At 39.7% G+C, this 20,631-nt stretch overlaps 1 protein-coding gene across 2 annotated transcripts; it reads right to left on the bottom strand.

Moving 5' to 3' along the window:
• Positions 1-820: 820 nt before the first annotated feature.
• LRRC8B (leucine rich repeat containing 8 VRAC subunit B) lies at positions 821-19,458 on the bottom strand. Of its 2 annotated transcripts, none has more exons than XM_027694254.1 (5): positions 19,310-19,455; positions 8,681-8,735; positions 7,745-7,844; positions 4,905-7,063; positions 821-3,887 (listed from the first exon to the last, which is right to left on the bottom strand). In XM_027694254.1, exons 4-5 carry the CDS (start codon positions 7,035-7,037, stop codon positions 3,615-3,617), a joined length of 2,406 nt encoding a protein of 801 aa, XP_027550055.1. In that variant the 5' UTR covers positions 7,038-7,063; positions 7,745-7,844; positions 8,681-8,735; positions 19,310-19,455; the 3' UTR covers positions 821-3,614. The 2 variants fall into 2 exon arrangements, with proteins under 2 accessions (XP_027550055.1, XP_027550056.1); XM_027694255.1 differs by lacking the exon at positions 821-3,887 and adding an exon at positions 3,913-4,832 and having other exon boundaries at positions 4,888-7,063; positions 19,310-19,458.
• Between the last annotated feature and the right edge of the window lie 1,173 nt (positions 19,459-20,631).

Genomic DNA, 20,631 nt, shown 5'->3' with positions numbered 1-20,631 from the left:
GAACCCGTGGTCGCAGCAGTGAAAGTCCTGCACGCTAACCACTAGGCATAAGCTCTTCATGAACCACCAGGATGGAGACTTCTCCAAACACAGCAATTCCTAAGACACTGATGTATCCTGCAAGTGTATAGGACTGTAGTATCGCTGCTTGCTTCTCCCTACATCACCTGTCAGCTCCATCCTGACAGCAGGTGAACTGCACAGTCTCCGCATTCCCTCTGGGAAATGCATTACCACGCTTGCACAGTCGAGAGACTTGCCCGCCCGACAAGGCCAAATGAAGCAAGAGAACTTGATCAATTCCTGATCTCCAGAAATACCTGAAGTCCTGCAAAATCCTTCCTAGAAACAATCCATACCATGATGTGCACTGCCTCCTGCTTTCAGGATTTGCTCCTATATACATTCACGATTTACTACAAGCAGCAACATTTATGGCAGTTTAGCCACATAACAGCTGTATGTGCCAAGCTGGGAAGAGAATCATTGCTAACCCACTTCTCCCAGTACAATTCCAGGCTGCATTTGATACTTACCCAGCTCACAAAAATTAGAGTGGGAGACTTGGAAAAGGTTCTGTAACAACAATTAAGATGGAAGCTTAGTTCTAAGTCAACACAAGAACTTCTCTCCTAATCCAGAATACGAAAACTGTTTTGACATGGAGCATAATATTATTTCCCACTGCTGTTCATGATCTTCACACTCTCCTGTGGAAGACAGACCTGGTTGCACATAGGTACAGATAGCTGGCAGCAGACTTCTAAGCTTTGCATTAAATGCAATGTCTCATATGTAAAATAAAGAACAGTTCATAGAATTGTAATGCAAAAAAAAATTTAATTTTTAACAAAATGTTCATGATACCGAAGGTCACAATACAAAGTTCATAAACACAATACAACACAAACAAGTTGAAAAGCCTTTTTTGATTGGAAGTGATTTTTAATACAAAGACTAGATGCCAACAATACTTATTGTACAAAGTTTGACAGTGAATTTATATATTGATTCCCTGAAAATCCCCTCATTTTGAAGAAATTTTGAATATTAAGGTAATGTCTGAAGTGGATTCAAGAAATTCAGAGTTACATTTGTCTCCACCCTCAATTCTAAGCACTTGGATTGGGTTTTGCGGTACAAAATGGATAGTAAAGGCACACTGTGGTTTGAAAGCAAGGCTAGAGATTATAGCCTTTACACTTTCTGGGTTTTGTCTGGGTGTTTTATAAACACTCAAACACGCAGCGAAAATAATGTAGCCCTCTTGAGGGGCTACAGAGTGAACCAATATTTAAGTCTGCAAAAAATGTAAGCCATTTAATCTATAAAGCAGTGTTACTATTCTTATGCATTTCTGAGTGTTTCCTCAAATCCTTTGAGGTTACACATTTTAGAAATGAAGTACCTTTCTCCAAGTTATTTCTGTTATTTCACTCCTGACAGAACTAGTGTAAAATGCATGTTTAAGATCATTATTTGCCTTCATCAGTTTGGTTGATTATGGAAAAGGGCAGATGCACTGCTAAAAAGTTGAAGCTATTGGCCAAGTCAGGTACTTGCTTGTTTTACATTTTCAACACAGATTTCCTATCTAGAAAAAAAGCTTTAAAGAAAATGCTTGCTTAATCTTTTAAAAATTACTAGACTGCAAGTCTTGCGTGTCAAATTCTGGTATAAAGTGTTCTTTAATGTTAAGTTATAAAGTCCAGACAGGCCTATTGCAATTATTAACACAAGTCTTGCCACAGGGCTGTAAATCAATGCACTCTGGCTTAATCACATCTACCACAACTAGCTCTGTTGGTGAACCATGTAAATTCCTATGGGACTATTATACAACTCAAAATTAGTTGACAGAGTTTGAAGGAGTTATAAACAGACACTATGAAAGATTGTTCCAGCAGCACTGGTCTGCACATAAACACAACAAACCAGTTTACACCAAACATTTCTAAAACTACATAGAAAATAATAGTTTTACCACGTTTTGGTTCCCTGAGAAGAAAAGTGCTCTGACTACAAAGGTCTTTGGAATGCCATCAGTATAGTGATTAAACATGCACCTCTTGCACTGCTATTGTAGAGACATCGCCTACTTCCACGTTGATCAGACTTGTTTGGGGATTTTCATTTGAAATAAATCTTACACTCCACAAACTGGCAGTGGAATGGGAGCAAGAGATGACTAAAAATGGTGTAGTACTAAAACTAGTTTTATCTGTGATGATTTGTTATTACAAACTGGAATGCATAGTTAGCACACTCATGAACACAAAGTCATTAAGAGCATAGATTGCATCATCTGTTTAACCTATAATTGAGATTCTGTATTATTTTAAAGTTTTTAAAAAGCAAAGTTTTCAAATATGTTTTTGGAAAGCATGCTATTATTTTCCCCAGGGGCATAACTTATGTTTATAGTGAACATGATAAACATCATGAGAATTAAGACTTCAAATACAATAAAACAGCGCACAGCAGAAGAATGAAGTCAGGAACCATTTTATTTCCATCCAGTTTTGCACGTATGAAGGATGGCATAAGAGTTTATCCCACCACTGTAATTTATGAAATTATTACATCCCTAGGAGAGGCACAGCTTATAATGCTTCCTGTCTTTTCCTCCCAAGTGCTTATAAGCTGTGTGATTATTTAGTTTGTTTTAACTGTGTCTTTCTGTCCCTATCTAATACAAACCTCCTTCATCCTCTCCCCACTAACTGGGTGTGGAGAAGCGGCACTGAGGCAGTCAGTAATGAAAAGTTATAAAAATATTAATCAGCAACATACACTACACTAACACCTGGGATGCTCACAACATACAGAAGACAACTTTGCAACTATATTGCATTCTGTTCACCATCATTGCCTCTGAAGATCGGTAATGTAAGACTGGTTGTCTGGTACATCAGTACAACAGTTATTTCAGATTCTTCTGATTCCTCCCAATTTCTAGGCAACAATTTATTTTATATTTACTATTTTTAAGACAAAATGCTGAAACTGGTTCTAGGTATTTAATAGCAAGATTCAAATAGCATCTTCCACAATTATCAGATTAATACTTAGTACTTGTCAAAAGCTTTAAAAATTATGTTGCAAAATTACTTTCAGTATACCTCATGCAATTAAACTGCTCAAATAGTTTAAACTCTTAATTTAATACATTCTAAGTTAGTGAAGAGTTCATATTTAGAAACTAATTCCAGACAGTCCTTAGACCTCATATGGCAGGAGATGAAACTGTTTAAAATCATCACTATCAACAGAAAAAATTCTCATAGGAAAAAAGTATGTACACTCTCACAATAGCCAGGCAATCAACTCTTCCATTTCAATAGTACCTTAAGCATTTAACTGAATTACTCCAATCAGTAGAACCTAACCAACAATTTATGTTTCAAATTTTTCAAACATGTTTACCTGTAAAAGCATTTTTTGTTTGAATCTAAATAATTTTTTCTTTTCCAATACAATCAATTCAGTTCAATGCATTTAAGACTGATTTGTAAATTGTTCTCTCTCCTTTGTTTCTCTCTACCAATACAGGTCTTTAGAGAGATATTAAGCAAAAAACTTGTAGAATGCAATGATGCAGTTTTATTTTAAACTTAGGACTTATCTGAGCATGTCTGCAAACGCTCTCTTACACGAGGTGGAAGTGTTTTTAACAACCTTTCTTCTACAATTAGACTATTTCGCTTTAAGAACTGACATTCTTCCAGTTCAGCAGGGAGTGATTCAAGATAGTTTCCAATGAGCTCTAACTGAACAAGATTCGGCAGCTGACCCACAAAAGGGGACAAATTCATCAGACTGTTATTTCCCAGAAGAAGAAATTGCAGCTTTTTGCATTGAAATAATCCATCAGGCAGCATTTCAATCTAGAAAAAGGAAAGAGAAGAACAAAAATAAAGTACATTAGAAGTTGTTAGCCTACGCGCAGCTGCATGTTTTGACATTTCTCATTTTTATTTTTAGGGTCAAAAATCCTCTTAGTTTATGAAAGGATAAGAAAAAAGGAAGACTGTAATGCTTCTATCATTATATGATCAAGCGCTTGAGAGCACTACAATGGTGTTATTGTACCTGTTCTGTTAACAAAGCTACTGGCAGAAGTCAAGACAAGCATGGACGGGGAAGCACATACCTGCGTGCATGCACAGAAGTGCATGCAAAGGAGTGCAAGTGGCAGAGGAGATAAAAAGGCTACTGTCTCCTAAGGATCATTTAATGAAGGACAAGCACAGACTGTGGAGAGACAGTAGCAGCTCCTGTGTCGTGAAACCTGTACAAGCAGTTATCTGTGCAGTGCAGGAGTCTTGCTCCACACTACTGACATATAACTTCCAAACCCAACCTCACTAGCAAAACAATTATAAACCTCAAAAGAAGGCTGAAGTCACAAGCCTGAGCACCACACTAATGAGCCAGACAGTTTAGCACTGCTAATAAGGTTACCAACCATAACTATTTCCCTCTTCCCAATGGGACAGCTGAGTTGCTCATCAACTAGCTGTTGATTCACTACATCTTCCAGTTTCACGTTTACCATTGTTCACTTCCATTAAAATACTACATAGGATAGACAGCTGCAGGGAAAGGGAAGATATGTTTCTGCAGCCACGCTAACCTATACTATCTCTGGATCAAAGCCCTTACAGATCAGGATAGTACTTATTCAGTATTATGTGAGCTTTGCTGATACCAAAGTTTTAGTAATTAAACAAGCACCCCCCCTTTTTTCAGCTTTCTGGGTTTACTTTAATCATGAATAACCACAAAATCATTTTGAGCCAGAAGCTGTTCCAGAAGAAATAGTAGGTTAAGTTTTATTGGGTTTTTTGGGGTTTTTTTGTTTTTTTGTTTTTTTTTGAGTAGTAATTCAAAGTTCTACTTACGTGGTTCTTTGTCAAAGCCAAGTACTGCAGATTGGTCAGAAAACCGATTTCTTCAGGGATGGAGGTTAGCTTATTATAGCTAAGATCCAAATAGTGTAATTTTTTACAAAGAAATAGCTGCAACGGAACACTTTTAATATTATTATAATTTAGATACAATTGTTCCAGGTTTGATAATGCACCAATCTGCACTGGGACATATGAAATACTGTTGTGCCACAATTTTAAGCAAGAAAGGTTCTTAAGATGTTGAAAACTAATTATTTCTTCCACTGTTCTGAGATTATTTTCTTTTAAGTCAATTTCATGCAAATTGTTTAGTGTAAAAATGGAATGGGGAATGCGCTCTAAATCACAGCAGATTAATTCCAAGGTTCTCAGGTTTACCAGCTTCTTCAGATTATTTAGCACTAGCAGTTTATTTCCCTCGTTGTTGATACACAAGTGTTGTAAAGAAGGCAGAAGATCTGTAACCACTTGAGGTATACGGGAAAGGTTGTTTTTCAAGTGAATTGATCTCAGATTTTTTAGCCCCTGAAAGCCTTCATTGTATATGGAGTTGTGATGATCTAGCATGAAATATCCTGTTAAGCACAATTCTTGTAGGTTTTTTAGATGAAAGACCCAAAATGGAATTCTTCCCATCTCGCTAGATTTCAAGCGCAGTGTTTTCAGATTTTCCTCTAAAAAGCTGACTGCTGGATAATCCATCGTTAGTGATGAATGATAAACATTGAGTTCTTTGAGATTGACAAGCTGAGTCACAGCTGAAGGAAGTTTGGCTTCAGGAATAAGTTCCAGGCTTAGGACTTCTATTTCTGTCAGTTCAAAGACACTGTCTGGAAGACCATTTAACATGAAAAGGTGAAGTTCAGTCTTATCTTGGGAATTTCTTACTAGTTTATTTTTCAGTTTTTCCACTGACCATTCATTGTTAAGATTTATCTGTTTGAGTTCATTTTCACTCAAATCAGACAGGAATATTGAGAATCGTTGGGAATAAAGAGGATCATACTGATCTGCCAAGTGGAGAATAAATGCAAAGTCATTCTTTACATCAGGTATATCAGTGTAATTACTTTTCTCTCTCAGCTTCTCAAAAGAATATTGCTTAAGTGAACTTCTTAACATCCACCACAAACTGTAAGTACAAGTTAATCCATAGAAGATCACTAAAACAACATAAAATGAAGCCAAAACTTTAAAAATTTCTGCTAGCGAATAAACACACTGGTACCTTTTGTAGCCTGTAAAGGCTTGAACATTAACTACACAATCAATTTCAAGTGTAATAAATGATAAATAGTAGGGGACATAAATTATTATTATGACAACTACAAAGACTTTCACTATAATCTGTTTCATATACACTGTATATACGACATCCTTTTCTTCGGCATGTACTCTGAATTTCTTCACTTTTTCAAATATAGCTTTAGCTTGTTCCCCTTCTTTTTTGTCAAGAACACTTGAATTTTCTCTTCCAGTTGTTTCCAAACCAGGTTGTGAATATGGCAGGGACTGTCTGCTGGCCCCTATGTCTCCTGAACACCCAGGTGATGAAATCACTGTTTTTGATTTGGCTGTTGGCAACTTCCTCGCAGAGTGCTCAGCAACTGTTTCTGAGAGGGCACGTGTTGTCCATGGAGAATCAAAACACTTCTGAAGAACGGCTACAAAGTGCTCAAGCCTGGAACTTGTACTAGGGTAGTAAAGCCAGAAATTACTGCAAGCTGCAAAAATAAAGGTATGCAAAAGCACTAGGTATGGAAAAAATTTGGCAAACCAGTGAAGCTCTCTCTCATAACATACTGCATCGATATAGGAATACTGCTGCCGATGGAGATAATTCTGGATTTTAAGCGGGATGATTATTGGTGCTGGAGAGCCAGCCGACATGTTAAGGTTGGCTTTAACTGAATCCCAAGGCACAGCACAATGATTGTCAAATTCTAGCTTGCAAGGAAGACAACATAATACTCTGGTTTGAGTAAGCTGGAGGGCCCCAGCGAGCACAGCAAGTAGCAGCATTATCATGGTGAGGTAATACCAGAAGACATCCCACCATGGTTTTAGTATGTGGTAGGATGACTGGGCATCTGCTAAACATTTGAGGTCTGTTAGCGTGATCATGACTTTCACCTGTGAGAGAACAGCAGCTGGTAGAGGAAAAAAAAGAAAGGACATTGTCAGAGAATTGTAAAAAACAATTTATCTCACCATTAAACACTATAAGCTTATTACTGTTTTCAGAGTTTTAAATATTTGGCCTAGCCTCCAGAGCATAGCAAAAGGATCCAAGAACTCCTGGCACTTGATCCTAACCATCATCTTTTGGATTTATTTTAAGGAAAGGTACTTGGAATACAAAAACTTAAAACAGTGAAACTAGCATCAGAGATTAGGAGAAAATACATTTGGGCCAACCATTTGGGTACTGTTCAAGTAGAAGCAACAAGCAGGTATAAGTTAAAGAAGTGGTTGATATATTACTTGCAGTCCTTCACCACCGTCCTAAACTTAAATAATAGAAGTGATTTCTTATTTACGAAGAATTCCAAAATCAGAGTGATACATTAACATGATGTCTCTTGTAATCTAGAATTTTCTACCAGATTAAATAATTATAACCAATTAAAAAAAAAACCAAAAAATTCTCCAAAAATATTTTGCATTACATATTCTTATATATAATTCCCCATCTTCTCCCATCAAGACAATTAAGGCACATTGACAGAATGAAAATTAAGCTAGCACAATTTATTATTGTTCAATACTATAATCTATATATAAAAATGTCACATTTAACCCCCAGAAGAATAGGTTTGATTCATACTTACTTTACTAATTAAAGAGAATAAATTACACAGCACTGCTCAGTCGGGAGGTCTACACCTTTTAAAATTCCTTGGACATGCCATCTTTACATTTGTCTTCATTCTGGATGGAGAAAACATTTAATATACTTATTTTTAGTGGCTTAAACTAAATAAAGAGCAAACATTTCAGCTTTCATTAGAACTGCTGCCTCATTGTGGACCCATTAAGCTCTGCATTGCTACAGCTACATAAAATGGAACAGTACATACTCATGTGGTCATGCAGAATGTGAAGTCAAAGTTTTGCACATCAACACAAACCACCACCCCCCCCAAGGAAACTGCCTACAGTTAGCCCTATTTCAACTGGGAAGTAATGGGGTTTTTTTCCAAATAACTATGAACTTGTTACTTGGGAGACCGACCCCCATCTCACTACAGCCTCCTTTCAGAGAATTGTAGAGAGTGATAAGGTCCCCCCTGAGCCCCCTCTTCTTCAGGCTGAGCCCCCCAGCTCCCTTAGCTGGTCCTCCTAAGACTTGTGCTCCAGACCCTTCCCCAGCTCCGCTGCCCTTCTCTGGACATGCTCCAGCACCTCAATGTCTTCCTTGTTGTGAGGGGCCCAGAACTGGACACGGGATTTGCAGCCTCACGAGTGCAGAGCACAGGGGGACAATCACTGCCTGGTCCTGCTGGCCACACTAATCCTGATACAGCTCAGGATGCCATTGGCCTTCTTGGCTACCTGGGCACACTGATGACTCATGTTCATAATGTATTAGTACTGTACATTTCAAGTCCAAACAGAGGTGATAAATTGTTGTAAAAGTCAAACAATAGCTGAACTAAGGTAGAACCTTATTCTTACTCCATATTCGCATTTGAAAGGGGAAGGATGACTGAAAATAACTCTTCTTGCATTGACAAAGCTGCTTGTAATAGAATGTAAAAACTTACCAGGCCCACTCAAGGGAAAGCAGCTGAAGGAAGACTGGATGGTCCCAATACACTCCTGGAGAGAAGATAAACTGTCATCAAATCATGAAATATTTGGACTCCAACAACGAAAAACATTTGAAAAGTCAAAATTATCACTGAACTGGCTTAAAAAAGTGTAAGAGATCTAATTAGCATGAGGATGGGAACTATTCTTTTCCTGACAATCATGTAAACCTCATCAGGGACTTGGGCAGATACTAATGTTTCAAGAAGGTGTTTTATATAACTCAATGCTTAATGGAGCATTCTTGAGGAATAGGGCATACCTATTCAGTATAAAGGATAGAATTCAGAGTACAATAAAACTCTTTGATAAAGTATTTTCCCTAAAAGTTACAGAAAGGAAAACAGAAAACGAAACTTAAGCCATTTCTGTGAAAACCATATTGATATACTTGAAAATACACATCACCCAGTACACCTTCAAGCAATGACATAATACTAAAAAAAAAAAGTTTACTTTTTGTAGAGATTGAGAACTCAAAGTGAGACTGACCTGTGTAACTTTGTGAGGTCTGTTTCTATGAAATGCTTTACAAGACTTTCTAGCAAAAAGCAAGTGTCACAACACTAAGTATTTAAATATTTGAATTCTGGTCTAGTGAATGGCTACTTTTTGAAGCCTTCCAATGAAGCATGTGTATCCATTACAATTCTATATATATGAAATAAAGCTTCCCATCGGAGGTGTACACAGTACATACAAGTGTAATGTAAACATGTAAATTATTAATGATAATTTTGCTAAAGATGTTTTTCTTTCAAATCCTGTCTGTATGCCAAGAGTGACTAATCAAATGGAATAATGCTGAACTGTAATGGGTTTGATAAACCTCATCTCCAGCAGCTTTCAACTCATATCAAAGCCATAAGAGCTTTTCAAAATGGCCTAATTCAATTGGCAATCTTTCTTAGAAGATGAGAGAGTGAAGTTTAGCCCCAGGCAAAATAATGACTTCAGGAGAGTTACTCCAGACCAGTGCAGAGACACAGGCCAGAAAAATAAAGTAATAAAGATCACTAATATCTAGGCGATTTTTAGTTACTTCAAGACTTATTAAATCTGATCAATAGAAACATACCCAGAATGCGAATAAAAGGCTGTTATTTTGAAAAACACTATCTATAAGCATCAAACACCTACCACCACCCCCAGCTGCCAAAAGGTTACTTATTATTGCATTTCTGTCATTTGGTCATTGCTTACGTAATTTTAGGCACATTTAGTTAGGGATGGCTCTGCAGAAAGGTATCTGCCTTGCTTGTCCTCCCCAAAGGGTATTCAACTGGTGTTTCTGACACACTAATTTAATCAAAGGAGATTTACACAACTAAAACATACCCTGAGAGGTATTCCTGTGGCACCTCTATCTTGCTTTTTCCCCCTCTCCCTCAAAGAAACACAGCCACCAAGTTTTCAGCCTATCTCTTAAGACTCAAGTAGTTGCTTCTCAACTTCTTGAGAAGGAGATGCTGACATTTTTAGCAAACGTTTGTTCTATCAATTTTCTATCAGAAGTGATTCCTGAACTACAGTACCAACTTAGCTTCTAGCTAGTTTCCAAAGTTTCAGATGGAAAATTAAGTTCAATAATAAACTAAACACACAATCAGTTTTGCTTCACAGGCAGCTTTGGGACTGCTCTATGGGATGCCGAGTTCCTGCTTATGGTTTCACATGCACAGCCTGAGCCTCCACTTGCAAATAAGCCCTCACGAAAATTCCCAAAGGAAAAAAAAACAAACTCTACCCATACACTCACTCATTACTCAACACAGATCTTTCCTGGCAAAACCTTACGCTTCTATTGGTGTGCTACTGTTTCCTTTCTCAGGCATTCTCTGAAAACAAACAGCCAGGTACTGCAAGAGTTCTGGTGCAAGTCTGAACTTCATAAAGAATGATACCGTCATACTTGCTTTTAGCAGAAGCATTCAGGTAACTGCCTCTCCCTTTTTTAAGCAGTAGACTACTGAATTCAAACACTGCATTTGATACATGGTTCTTCAGAATCTGTACTTTGGTCACCTGTGTGACCTACAGCAGATTCAGCTGTAGGACCTTTTTGATGGGGATTGTGTTTTTGAATCTGTATTCCACTGAATGCGGAACATACAGACAAGATTAGAGAAAGCTTCTTTCCAGTTCCTTCTGAAGAAGGTCACAGGTGATAATTAAACATGTATAAGTGATTATCCTTTTGTATTTAAAATAAGCCCAAAGACATTCCAACACTATATTAACCAGCATATTCCTCAAGCACCAGATGTTCACAATGGCACTAACACTATTACAAGTTTGCCATATCAACCTCTCAAATAATCAAGACCCAAAGTCCTTCCAAACACTCAGAGACTGTAATTACCACCACAGACAATCTCAACCATCTGTACCTGGACTAACTAGATGTCTTGCCTTTCTTAAACACTCTCACTCTCAAGACAGGAACATAAGGTGTAGAACAGTAATAGCAAAACTTTATGCTATTTAAGAAGCAGTCCTTGCTCTCTGGAGAAGGCTTACATAAGACTATATAGCCAAATAATTCCTGGGGAAAAAATTGTAAACATAGTTTAAAATTTATTAAGTTAGGCTACACTTACATTTTTACTTTACCAGGCTTACTCTTCTCTGCTACTGCTTCAGAGTACATACCCTGATAAAAAAATCTGGCAAAATCAAGCAACTACTACCCATCCCTACCACTACCATGCCTCCATCAAGCTGAGAAAAATAGGAGTCCAATACGGCAAGTGTATTTCATTTTCCTCAACTACCTAAAAGTTTGAACATCCCAGGTTCAATACAAAAGGCCTCAGGCAAAAAAAACACAGCTTAAAGGCAGCTTCACCTGAACTCAGAGTACACATCTTTATTTTATTACTTCCTTTCTCTCTCTGGTACACTTACTGCAAGAAAAAAAATTCTTTATTCTGCAGTATAATCTAAATTATGCTTTATTCCAATTTGATTTGCTTTAAAAGCACAAGATTTACTCTTCATGTCTCACTGCGCAAGATTAGCTACATTACATTATGCATTTCCATCCTATGCCTGCAGCACTCCAGAAAAGACCATTGTCTTCCTTGAGCCATATTAAGTTCTCACTAAATATCATTGATAGCCAAGTATTGAGCCTTTTCTCTATTCAAGGCAACCCAGTAAAGAGGTGAACTTTGGTTGTAAAATATGTCACTGGTCAAACACTCACTGGGGAGATGGATCATCTTCAAACATTCCAGTTGCCTAGGTAGTTAAAATCACACACCTGTAGGCCACATGATAATGAATCGTATCAGTTAGGTCAGCCCAAGTGCATGAAGTTACTTGAGTTTAACTCTGAATAGCAGATGGGAGGGAAAAAAACAAGTCAACTACTTTGAAGATTTAACTCTGTAATGAAGTTCCATTATAAGATATGTATTCAAAAGTTAAATGTGCTTTTTATTTAATACTAGTCTCTCCTGTAGAGAAATTTCAAATACAAATTCACATATAAATACTTTGACTAGTAAAAGGACTTTCTCCAGCCCTCTCCTCAAGTTAAGTCCAAAGTGCTAAGGACTGTGTTGTAGTCGAAATAGGTCACAACCTATGCTCCTAGAAAGGCCTGTACTAGCGAGAAAGAGATTGTTTAAACCAAAGTTTACAACCAAATAGACGGTAGGTGAGAAAAACAGTTTACACAAAAAACTCTGAAAACCAAAATGTAGAAAAACTGACAAGCAGGTAGAAACCAAAGTTTCTGAACAAGTATGTTTCCCAATTAAACAGGTAAGCCATCCAATGGTAAAAAACCTACAGTAAAATGAAAGGTAGACCAGCTTTGTTTTGCATGTAATTGCATCGACGTGACCGATCGCTTTTAGAGCGAGCTGTCTACTTGCCCAGAATGTATCACTCCATTTATAGCCACGGTGCTTTCTCAGATCCCCAAACCAAGCAGAACCCAGACTCTGAATCAAATCTGAACATTTCTAGTAAGCAATAGTTAATACTGAGACACTAAAGCTGTACAGTTTTCAAACTCAAACATGCATTGAAAAAAGAGACCTCTTAGCATCTAAAATACTGACTACAATAAACATCAAGACAAGCATCTGTTTAGAAGAGAGCGCTTTGTATTGGTCATACAATAGAGACATATCTTGTTTCATCCTAATATTTGACAAATAATTTAACTTACTTGTGTTCTCACTGGAAACTCTAGCACTCTTTTTATTTGCTCCATTAATTTACATTTCTTCAAGCAGTTGTACATTTCACATATTCCATTTTAAAAAGGAAATTATAAGAAGATTGCCAAAACTCCACATTGGTATTGCCTGCTAAAAAAGAGCTCTATCATGAGTCTCCTTGGCAATTCCTACAAAAACATAGCAAACCTCATTAACAATTTTAGTTATTGGAAAGAATTCCATAAGGTTTTAAAAAGAAAAAAGTATAATGAATTGTAGTGGTTCTGACTGGAAGACCATGGCACACTGAGGTGTTAGTGATCCACTCTGGGCAGTTAACAGGTTCAAACCTATGCTATGTAGATCTTTTGTCCACAGGATTAATTTGGCCACATCACAAGAAGTCTGCAGGTAAGCTCCCACTTGGTACCTGGGATTACTGCAAGTAGTTCTCCTGTGAATGTCCTTCTTCGTTAACAGTAGAAATGATGCACAGAGTTGTTTACTTGTAACAAAATTCTATAATGGGTTGACTGATCAAACTGAGGTAACCCTGTCCACAGGCAGAGTCTGCACAATATGCTCCACAAGGATTAAAGGCTCAATCGATGATACACAGTCTGTGTTCCCAGTATAAACAGATGCAAGATTATCTATACTATTCTCCTTCTTTATAGTGTCAAACCCAATAAAAAACATTTCTAATTATACTGTACAGTGTCTGAGTATCTTTCTTACTGAGATTATCAGGGACCAGCACCTTTCAGTGCAAAACAAACCATATAGATTTTCTTCCAGAATGTCAGTTCTGAATTTCTCATGAAGTAATAACAGGGATCCAAAACCCTGAAACAAAGAACAAGTCCCAAATATCCATTATGTGACACCACACAGTCTGATCACATCTCACTCCTTTTCAACACAAAGAAGTCAGTATGTAAAGTAAAGCATTATCTTCTCTGTCAGCCCCCTTTCCCCTTTTTTTGGTCCCCTAACACTTTCAAGTAAACAAAACCTTCGGTATTAAATAAGACGTAGGAGAGGGGCATGTATTCCTACTACTCTAAAGTATCTATACACTGTGCAACCTGCTCTGGGTGAAGCTCCTTCAGCAGGGCTCAGAGCAGGTGATGTTGAGAGATCCCTTCAACCCCAACCATTCTGTGATTCTAAGAGCCTAAAGAATTGTATTTTTAAGCCTGGCATTAGATAGTCCATAAGGAAGTACACATATTAATGCAACAGAAAGTCTCAAAAAAAGGGACACAAGCAGAACCAGCACCTAAGCAGTACAAGAGAATTTTTGTATAAATAATGTTGAAGCCAAGCACATTCAAAGCGTTTATCAGTTATCTCCTTGTACGCAAGCCTACCTTTTTTTAATGAAATGCTAATGGATTTGTGATGTAATGTGCTTAATTCACAGCAATGTACTTAATTCATCAACATCTTCCAAGATAGGTTAATGGTATGACAGATCTAACAAAAATATAAACAAGAACTTCATACATATTTAAAGAAACGAAGAAATCCAGTTACAAATTCACAGCTTTTTTTTCTTCCTTTCAAAAAATCTGGTGCTCAACTTGTAAAAATTAAACAGAGCTAGCCAGACCAAGTAGGTGCATTTCATTGATAAATTAAATGGTTTTCTAAACAAGTGGAGTGTAAGAGATTGAATCTAGGTTACAGAAAAAAAAACAAACCCTTCCCGAGTGACTCCACACTATATCAGCTAAAACAAAGCTGGTAATTTCACAAAAGTTACAAGCAGTTCACAGAAAAGGAGAGAGGTCACAGGCCATACTAAACAAAGGAAAGAAAAGAAGAGGTATCTGGTTACTTTATCCAATTAATAAATACATAATGCAGAGTAATACGAATAGGAAGATACTTAAGAGGTTGAGGTGATTATGCAGCCAGCTTGCATTCTGCTGGAGGATTGGTAAAACTCTATTCCATTTCCATTTCAGGAGAGTTTGGATTTGACATTTGATAAAATGAAAGGACTGAAAGACAAATTTCACATTGCACATACTGTGTGATAGCTATGCACAAATTATATACCAACACCTAAACACAACTCTACAGTTTGAGAGCTGCACATCCCCATGGGATCCGGAGAGCCAAAAGCAGTGCTGTGCTTATCAGAAGCATCTCCCAGGGACAATGCTAAGTTTCAGAACCGCAAACAAGTGATCAGACTTGAATTCTACAGTAAATCCACAGTAATCCTTCTTTGTCTCCTGAACAAACACAAAGTTAGTTTAGGGTCTATGTTCACCCTGTGTACTTCCATCAAGACCAAGTATGCTGTGCAACAGCCCTTTACTGTGCAGAATTTCCTTTTTTGAGTAGGCTGTCCAAGGAGACCGAACAGCAGGTAAGGTTTTTCAGGCAGCAGTACTACAAGAAAAACACTTTTTGGTATGAAGCCAAGTTTAATAACTTCAAAAACAAGAGTCAAGGTTTTATCATCAACTGAATCAATTAAGAACTTTGAAGTAAAAACCCTCTAACCCCATACTTGTAAGAAACTGAATAATACTTTGAAGCAAAGCAGACACTACTTTTAACTCCTCTTCAGTAAAGCACTTGAGTATTGACATATCCCATCTCACTTCAATTAAGCAATATTTTGCTTACTTAATTCCTAACTTTGAGTCAGAGTCACCACAGTCAGTATTTAAACAACATTACTGTTTAATAAAAAGTATTTACTTGGAAAACAGTTTTCCTGTACTGCAAAGGCACGGGCAAAGTAATAATCATTTTCACACTTGCACTGGTATGGGTTTGAAATGACAGTTTATCTTGTAAATAATTTAAACACAGCCTAGAAACAGAGAGTTTTTAGTTTAAAATGTTGAAGTTCCCTCCCTTCTTCAAATATTTTGGATTACACAACAAATGCACATCAAGATTGTTTTGATTCAGATGGAAAATTAGTTTAAAGGACAAATATTTTAGCATTAAAATCTAAATGTGCAATTCCTCAATTTCAGATCAGTAGACCTTTACATTTGGATGCAAATGAACTTTAGTTAACAAAAAATAGTGAAATAAATGTGAAAAATAGTGAAAAAAAATAGTGAAACAACCTGAACGCTCACAGATTAGTGATATTTTCCCCCAAAACTAAGGCAATAATGTTTGGGAAATAAAGGGTTACATTTTCTGGGGTTTGAAGTAAGAGCTCTAAAATCAATGTCACTTTAATTAAGCCTGAGTAAACTAAATGACCATAGATTTATAGCTGCTGTGCCACAAAACTGAAACATTGCTTCCATTAAACTAAAATCACAACTCAAACTATTATCACCCAAAGAAACAAAGTGTTTGTAACAATTAGCAGCAACCAGACTGTGTTACTACCATATTCTTATTGGTATCACTGCCCCCCTTACTGGCATTGTCAATCCTTCGGTTTCTCACAGTCAACTAAATTCTCAATTCCAGTAGAATAAATTGCATTCCAGTTTACAATATTGGAACATACTTAGAAGCTGAGCCCTTATGATGAAAATGCACTCACATTATTTATTTCAAGGTGTGTAAACAACATTATTTTGAAACAGAATGGCACTGATGAGCATTAAATTGAAAATACTCCATTACAAGTTTTCTCCACAATTCGCTTCTGATGTTGAAAGACACTAGAATTCTCTTGGGTGTACACCAAAAGAGGGTATGTCAACACTATAGCTCAAATTGCATTTGTAACAACTTTATTGAGAGCTGCATCATCTGCCTTCCTTAAAGTACAGCCCTTTCATATCAGTAAGTTTAAATCAAATATCTGGGGAAACTATTCATAAGTGTTATGACACTTTAGTTCAATACTGAATTACAATTTGATTTCAACTAGTTAGAAATTAAATCCAGAATTTGTTTGTTAGCCCACTAAAAACCACTTGGGGAAAAGAATCCCCAAAACCAAGCATAACTACAATAAACTGAAGCCCACTAACCAAGTCCAGTAAAACTCTAACTGGAATTACATAACCGATACCACTTAAACATTAAAAAGACAGCATATTTAAACATTAGAATATTAATTCTACTTTACATTCCTCGCTCTTCTACATGGCTACCCATGGTATCTGAACCAAATAGTTTCATAACCACAGCACAGACTGCTAACTTATCTTTAGGAAGAGTAACTGCAAGAACAACTGGCAGAACAACACTATTTGCAAGGCAACAGCTGAACAGTTGTTATAAGCATGCCTACTGAAAGGATAAATACAGCCCACAGGTTAGTGCACAGAATACACACAGCAGTGTGAAACAGATAGGCAGCACAGAGACCCATATAAACCACACCTTATCCCCTTAGTCACATGAAACATCCATTTCTAATCCTAGCTGAGTTAAGCTTTAAGGCTTTAGCAGTAGGTATTGTAAGCTTAAATAGTATTACTAGTACCACAGTCTCTTTTGCTACCTGTAGCACATCAGGCAGATCAGGCACAGCAGCAGTTAAAGGAACATAGGATTTCCCCCTCCACCATCCTTCAGAAACCCCTTAGAAAAACAATTATTCAACAGTGATATACTGCTCTACCAAGTTCCTTTTACAAGGCTGAAATGCTGATGGATGTTTCTTTAGCGTTGTTGGTCCCTGCCTAAAAATTATTCAACATGCTTTCATTAACTTCGAACAGCAGCTGAATTGGTAACCTGCTATAAACAAAAGGCAATTTTCTTTTTCTCCCCATGAAAATCCTGTTTTCCTGAAAAAGGAAGAAAAATACAACTCAGACTAGCAACTCGCTCCTCTCAAAAGTGTAAGGGAACAAGCATGTTAATATTGCAAATTTCTGGAAGTTACATGAATCCTATTGAAGCTGAAAGTCAGTTATATTATGCTAATGTAAAATTCATTAGAATGTAATAACATATGCTAATGTAAAACTCTGTGATAAACATTTTGTTATCTAGCTACAACAGAATGCTTTAAACACTGGGGAAAACCCTTAAAAAAAACCCCATATACTAACTACTGGTTCTCTACTACAGTCTTTCTCTTTTCTGCTCTCATTGCATTTCATGTCCTTTGCCCTGCTCAGCACCACAGATACTGAAGAAAAGTCACTCAGGATAACTCTTCTATTCCCCACACAGTCAGCTGAGCTATACAGAGTAAAGAAAACACACAGTTAGACAATACTTAAGTTCTACAAGTACTTTAAAATTTCACTACTTGAACCTCATGGGCTTTGCTCTTGCCCCCTTCTTGACAGTTTAAATTAAATAAGACAGATCAATAAGCCCTTAAGCCCTGATCTGATGCCCTTCCTGCTAGGAAGGTACGTAAGGAAAAATTCTGAGATACTAGAAATAACTGATGCCTCACCTTATTTATCCCTTCAGCAAACAGATAAGGAAAGCTGGGAGTCAGCAGAACATACAGCTTAAATACTTGAAACCACAAGCGGCCACACAGCTCCTAGCTTATTCTAGGACTACCTCAAAGGTATGCTTTTAAATGACCACACTATAGGCCAATTCAAACAGTTTACCTTATCACATAATTAATTACACTCTTAATATACAATTAGCTTTAGGGAAGTCACCTTTAATCAATCCTACAGAACTGGTCCATTGCAGCATTCACTATGGACAAATTCTGAACCGGAGCCAGGAAGGTGCCTCAGTTTCACCACTGACCAGATGGGCCCAAAGCAAGCCTGGTGTCTCCAGGACAACTCAGCCAGGGTGCAAGCAGAAGCAAGGGCTGCTACAAGATCACTGACTTCCTGAGCATGAGAAATGCATTGGCCAGACAGAGGAAAGGAAGAGAACAAAAAAGAGGACGGTTTCTTGTTCGACACGCAGAACTGCCAGGCCTCAACACTGAGTTTAACTCTTCTCTCCCTTCCGGGGAGGCTGGGACTTGACACCCGCCTGCCCCTTTCCCCAGGGCAGGTGCCACCGCCACACCCGGGGCCGAAGGGCGGCAGCTGCGGGGCGACCCCGGGGTGGAGGGAGGCGGCCCCAGGCGACCTGTAGCGCCCGGGTCACCCGAGGACACGCAGTTACCGGTTACGCAAACCAGAGAGCGGTTTTGTGCCGAGCCCCGCCCGCGGGCCCGGGGCAGGCACAGCCCCGCTCCGCGCCCCCCGGCCCGGCAGCCCCGCGGCCGCGCCAGGTGAGCGGCCCCGCGGCCGGGGAAGGGGCGGCCGCCGCGCAGGCTCACCGGGACAGCGGGCGGGCAGCGCCGGGCGCCCCGCGGGACGGCAGCGCCATCCTGCTCCGCCGGCGGAGAGGCAGCCCCGGCAAAACCGGGGGGCGGCGAGAGCCAGCCGCGTTCGGAAAGCCCCGCTCCGCGCTGCTCCCCCTCCTTCCGTCCCTCCCACGCCGGGGGCGCGGGGCACCTGTCAGCTGCAGCCGCCCCTCCCTTACCTGCCGTCGTCGTCGTCGTCGTTGCCGCCGCCGCTGCTGCTGCTGCTGCTGCCGCTACCACTGCCCGTGCCGGCCGGCCCGCCCGTGCCGGTGGGAGCGGTGGGAGCGGCCCTCCCTCACTGCCGGCTCCGCGCGCTCGCTCAGTCCGCGCGGCAGCCGCCGGCGCAGCGCGAGGCACCGGCTCCAACCGGCGCGTCTCGGGCGCGGCCCCGCCCGCCGCCCGTGTCACGTTACCGGCTGCGCAGCCAATGGGCCGCTCCTGGCGGAGCCGCGGCCGGGCCGCGGGGCGGGGGAGCCGCGGCGGACAAAGCGCCGCGCCCGGCCCCGACCCGGCCCCGCGAGCACCGCGGAGACACCTCACCTGACCGCCCCTGCCGGCAGCTCCCGGCACCGTGGTGTGCCTGCCCCGCTGAGAGCCCCGCGGTGCGGGGCGCCGGTCGTACCGACCCGCAGGCAGCAGCCGCCCCCTCGGTGCAGGCATTTAAACAGCTCGAGCCGCTGGAGAGCGGGAGGAGGTGGAGGAAGTGAGAAAGTAATTACCGCCAGCCGTTAGGAAATAAAAATAGAGAACGCTACACTTGCAGAGAGGCGATTTAATCCTCCCGGAGGCCTCAGCTGGGTGCGGGCGGAAGGAGCGGGGCTAGTCCGGCCGTGGGAAGCGGGGCTGGCGGTGTTGGGTACATTCGGTACAAGCTACACCCCGCCGGGACATCACCGCTGCACCTGCCCAGCAGCAGTGGGAGTCCCGTCACTGGGGCCAGGGACACCTGGTGTCCACCACCCTTTCTGACAGCAGCAGACAGAAGTCCGTACGGCGAGACCCTTCTATGGCTCTTCAGTTCCACTGAAAACCTGATAGAAATATAATAACTTTCACAAATAAACACAATGTTAAAAAAACCCAAACAACTCAATCACAGATTCATTTGACTTTCCTACTTCACCTCCCCTTTCTCCAGCCCACAGAGCATCTCCCTCTTCCAGATGTCCGAAGAGGCTGATTCTGCTGGGTAAAGGCATGAAAGCCTGAAACAAAATTTTGATACCTATCTAGATTTCTGCAAAGAACTGGGACAAATGGGCTCTGTCTACCTCCTCTTAGTCGTGCAAACAGATCAATCTACTCAAGTAATTGCCCTGACATATTTTCACTATTATTAACTCCACTGCAAGGACCTAGTCAAAACTCTGCAGTTATACATTCTAAGTATACTCCTTACACTTGCCTTGCTATGGTAATGTTTATTCTTTCCCCAGTCATCAATTTCGTGGAAAAAGGGACTATTTTCAAAATATTGCTTTTTCTCCAAAAAAACCCCAAA

The sequence above is a fragment of the Neopelma chrysocephalum genome, unplaced genomic scaffold, assembly GCF_003984885.1.
Source record: "Neopelma chrysocephalum unplaced genomic scaffold, ASM398488v2 Primary Assembly neopelma1_97, whole genome shotgun sequence".
NCBI classification, from domain to species: Eukaryota; Metazoa; Chordata; class Aves; order Passeriformes; family Pipridae; genus Neopelma; species Neopelma chrysocephalum.
This window is presented reverse-complemented; position numbering and strand designations above follow the sequence as displayed.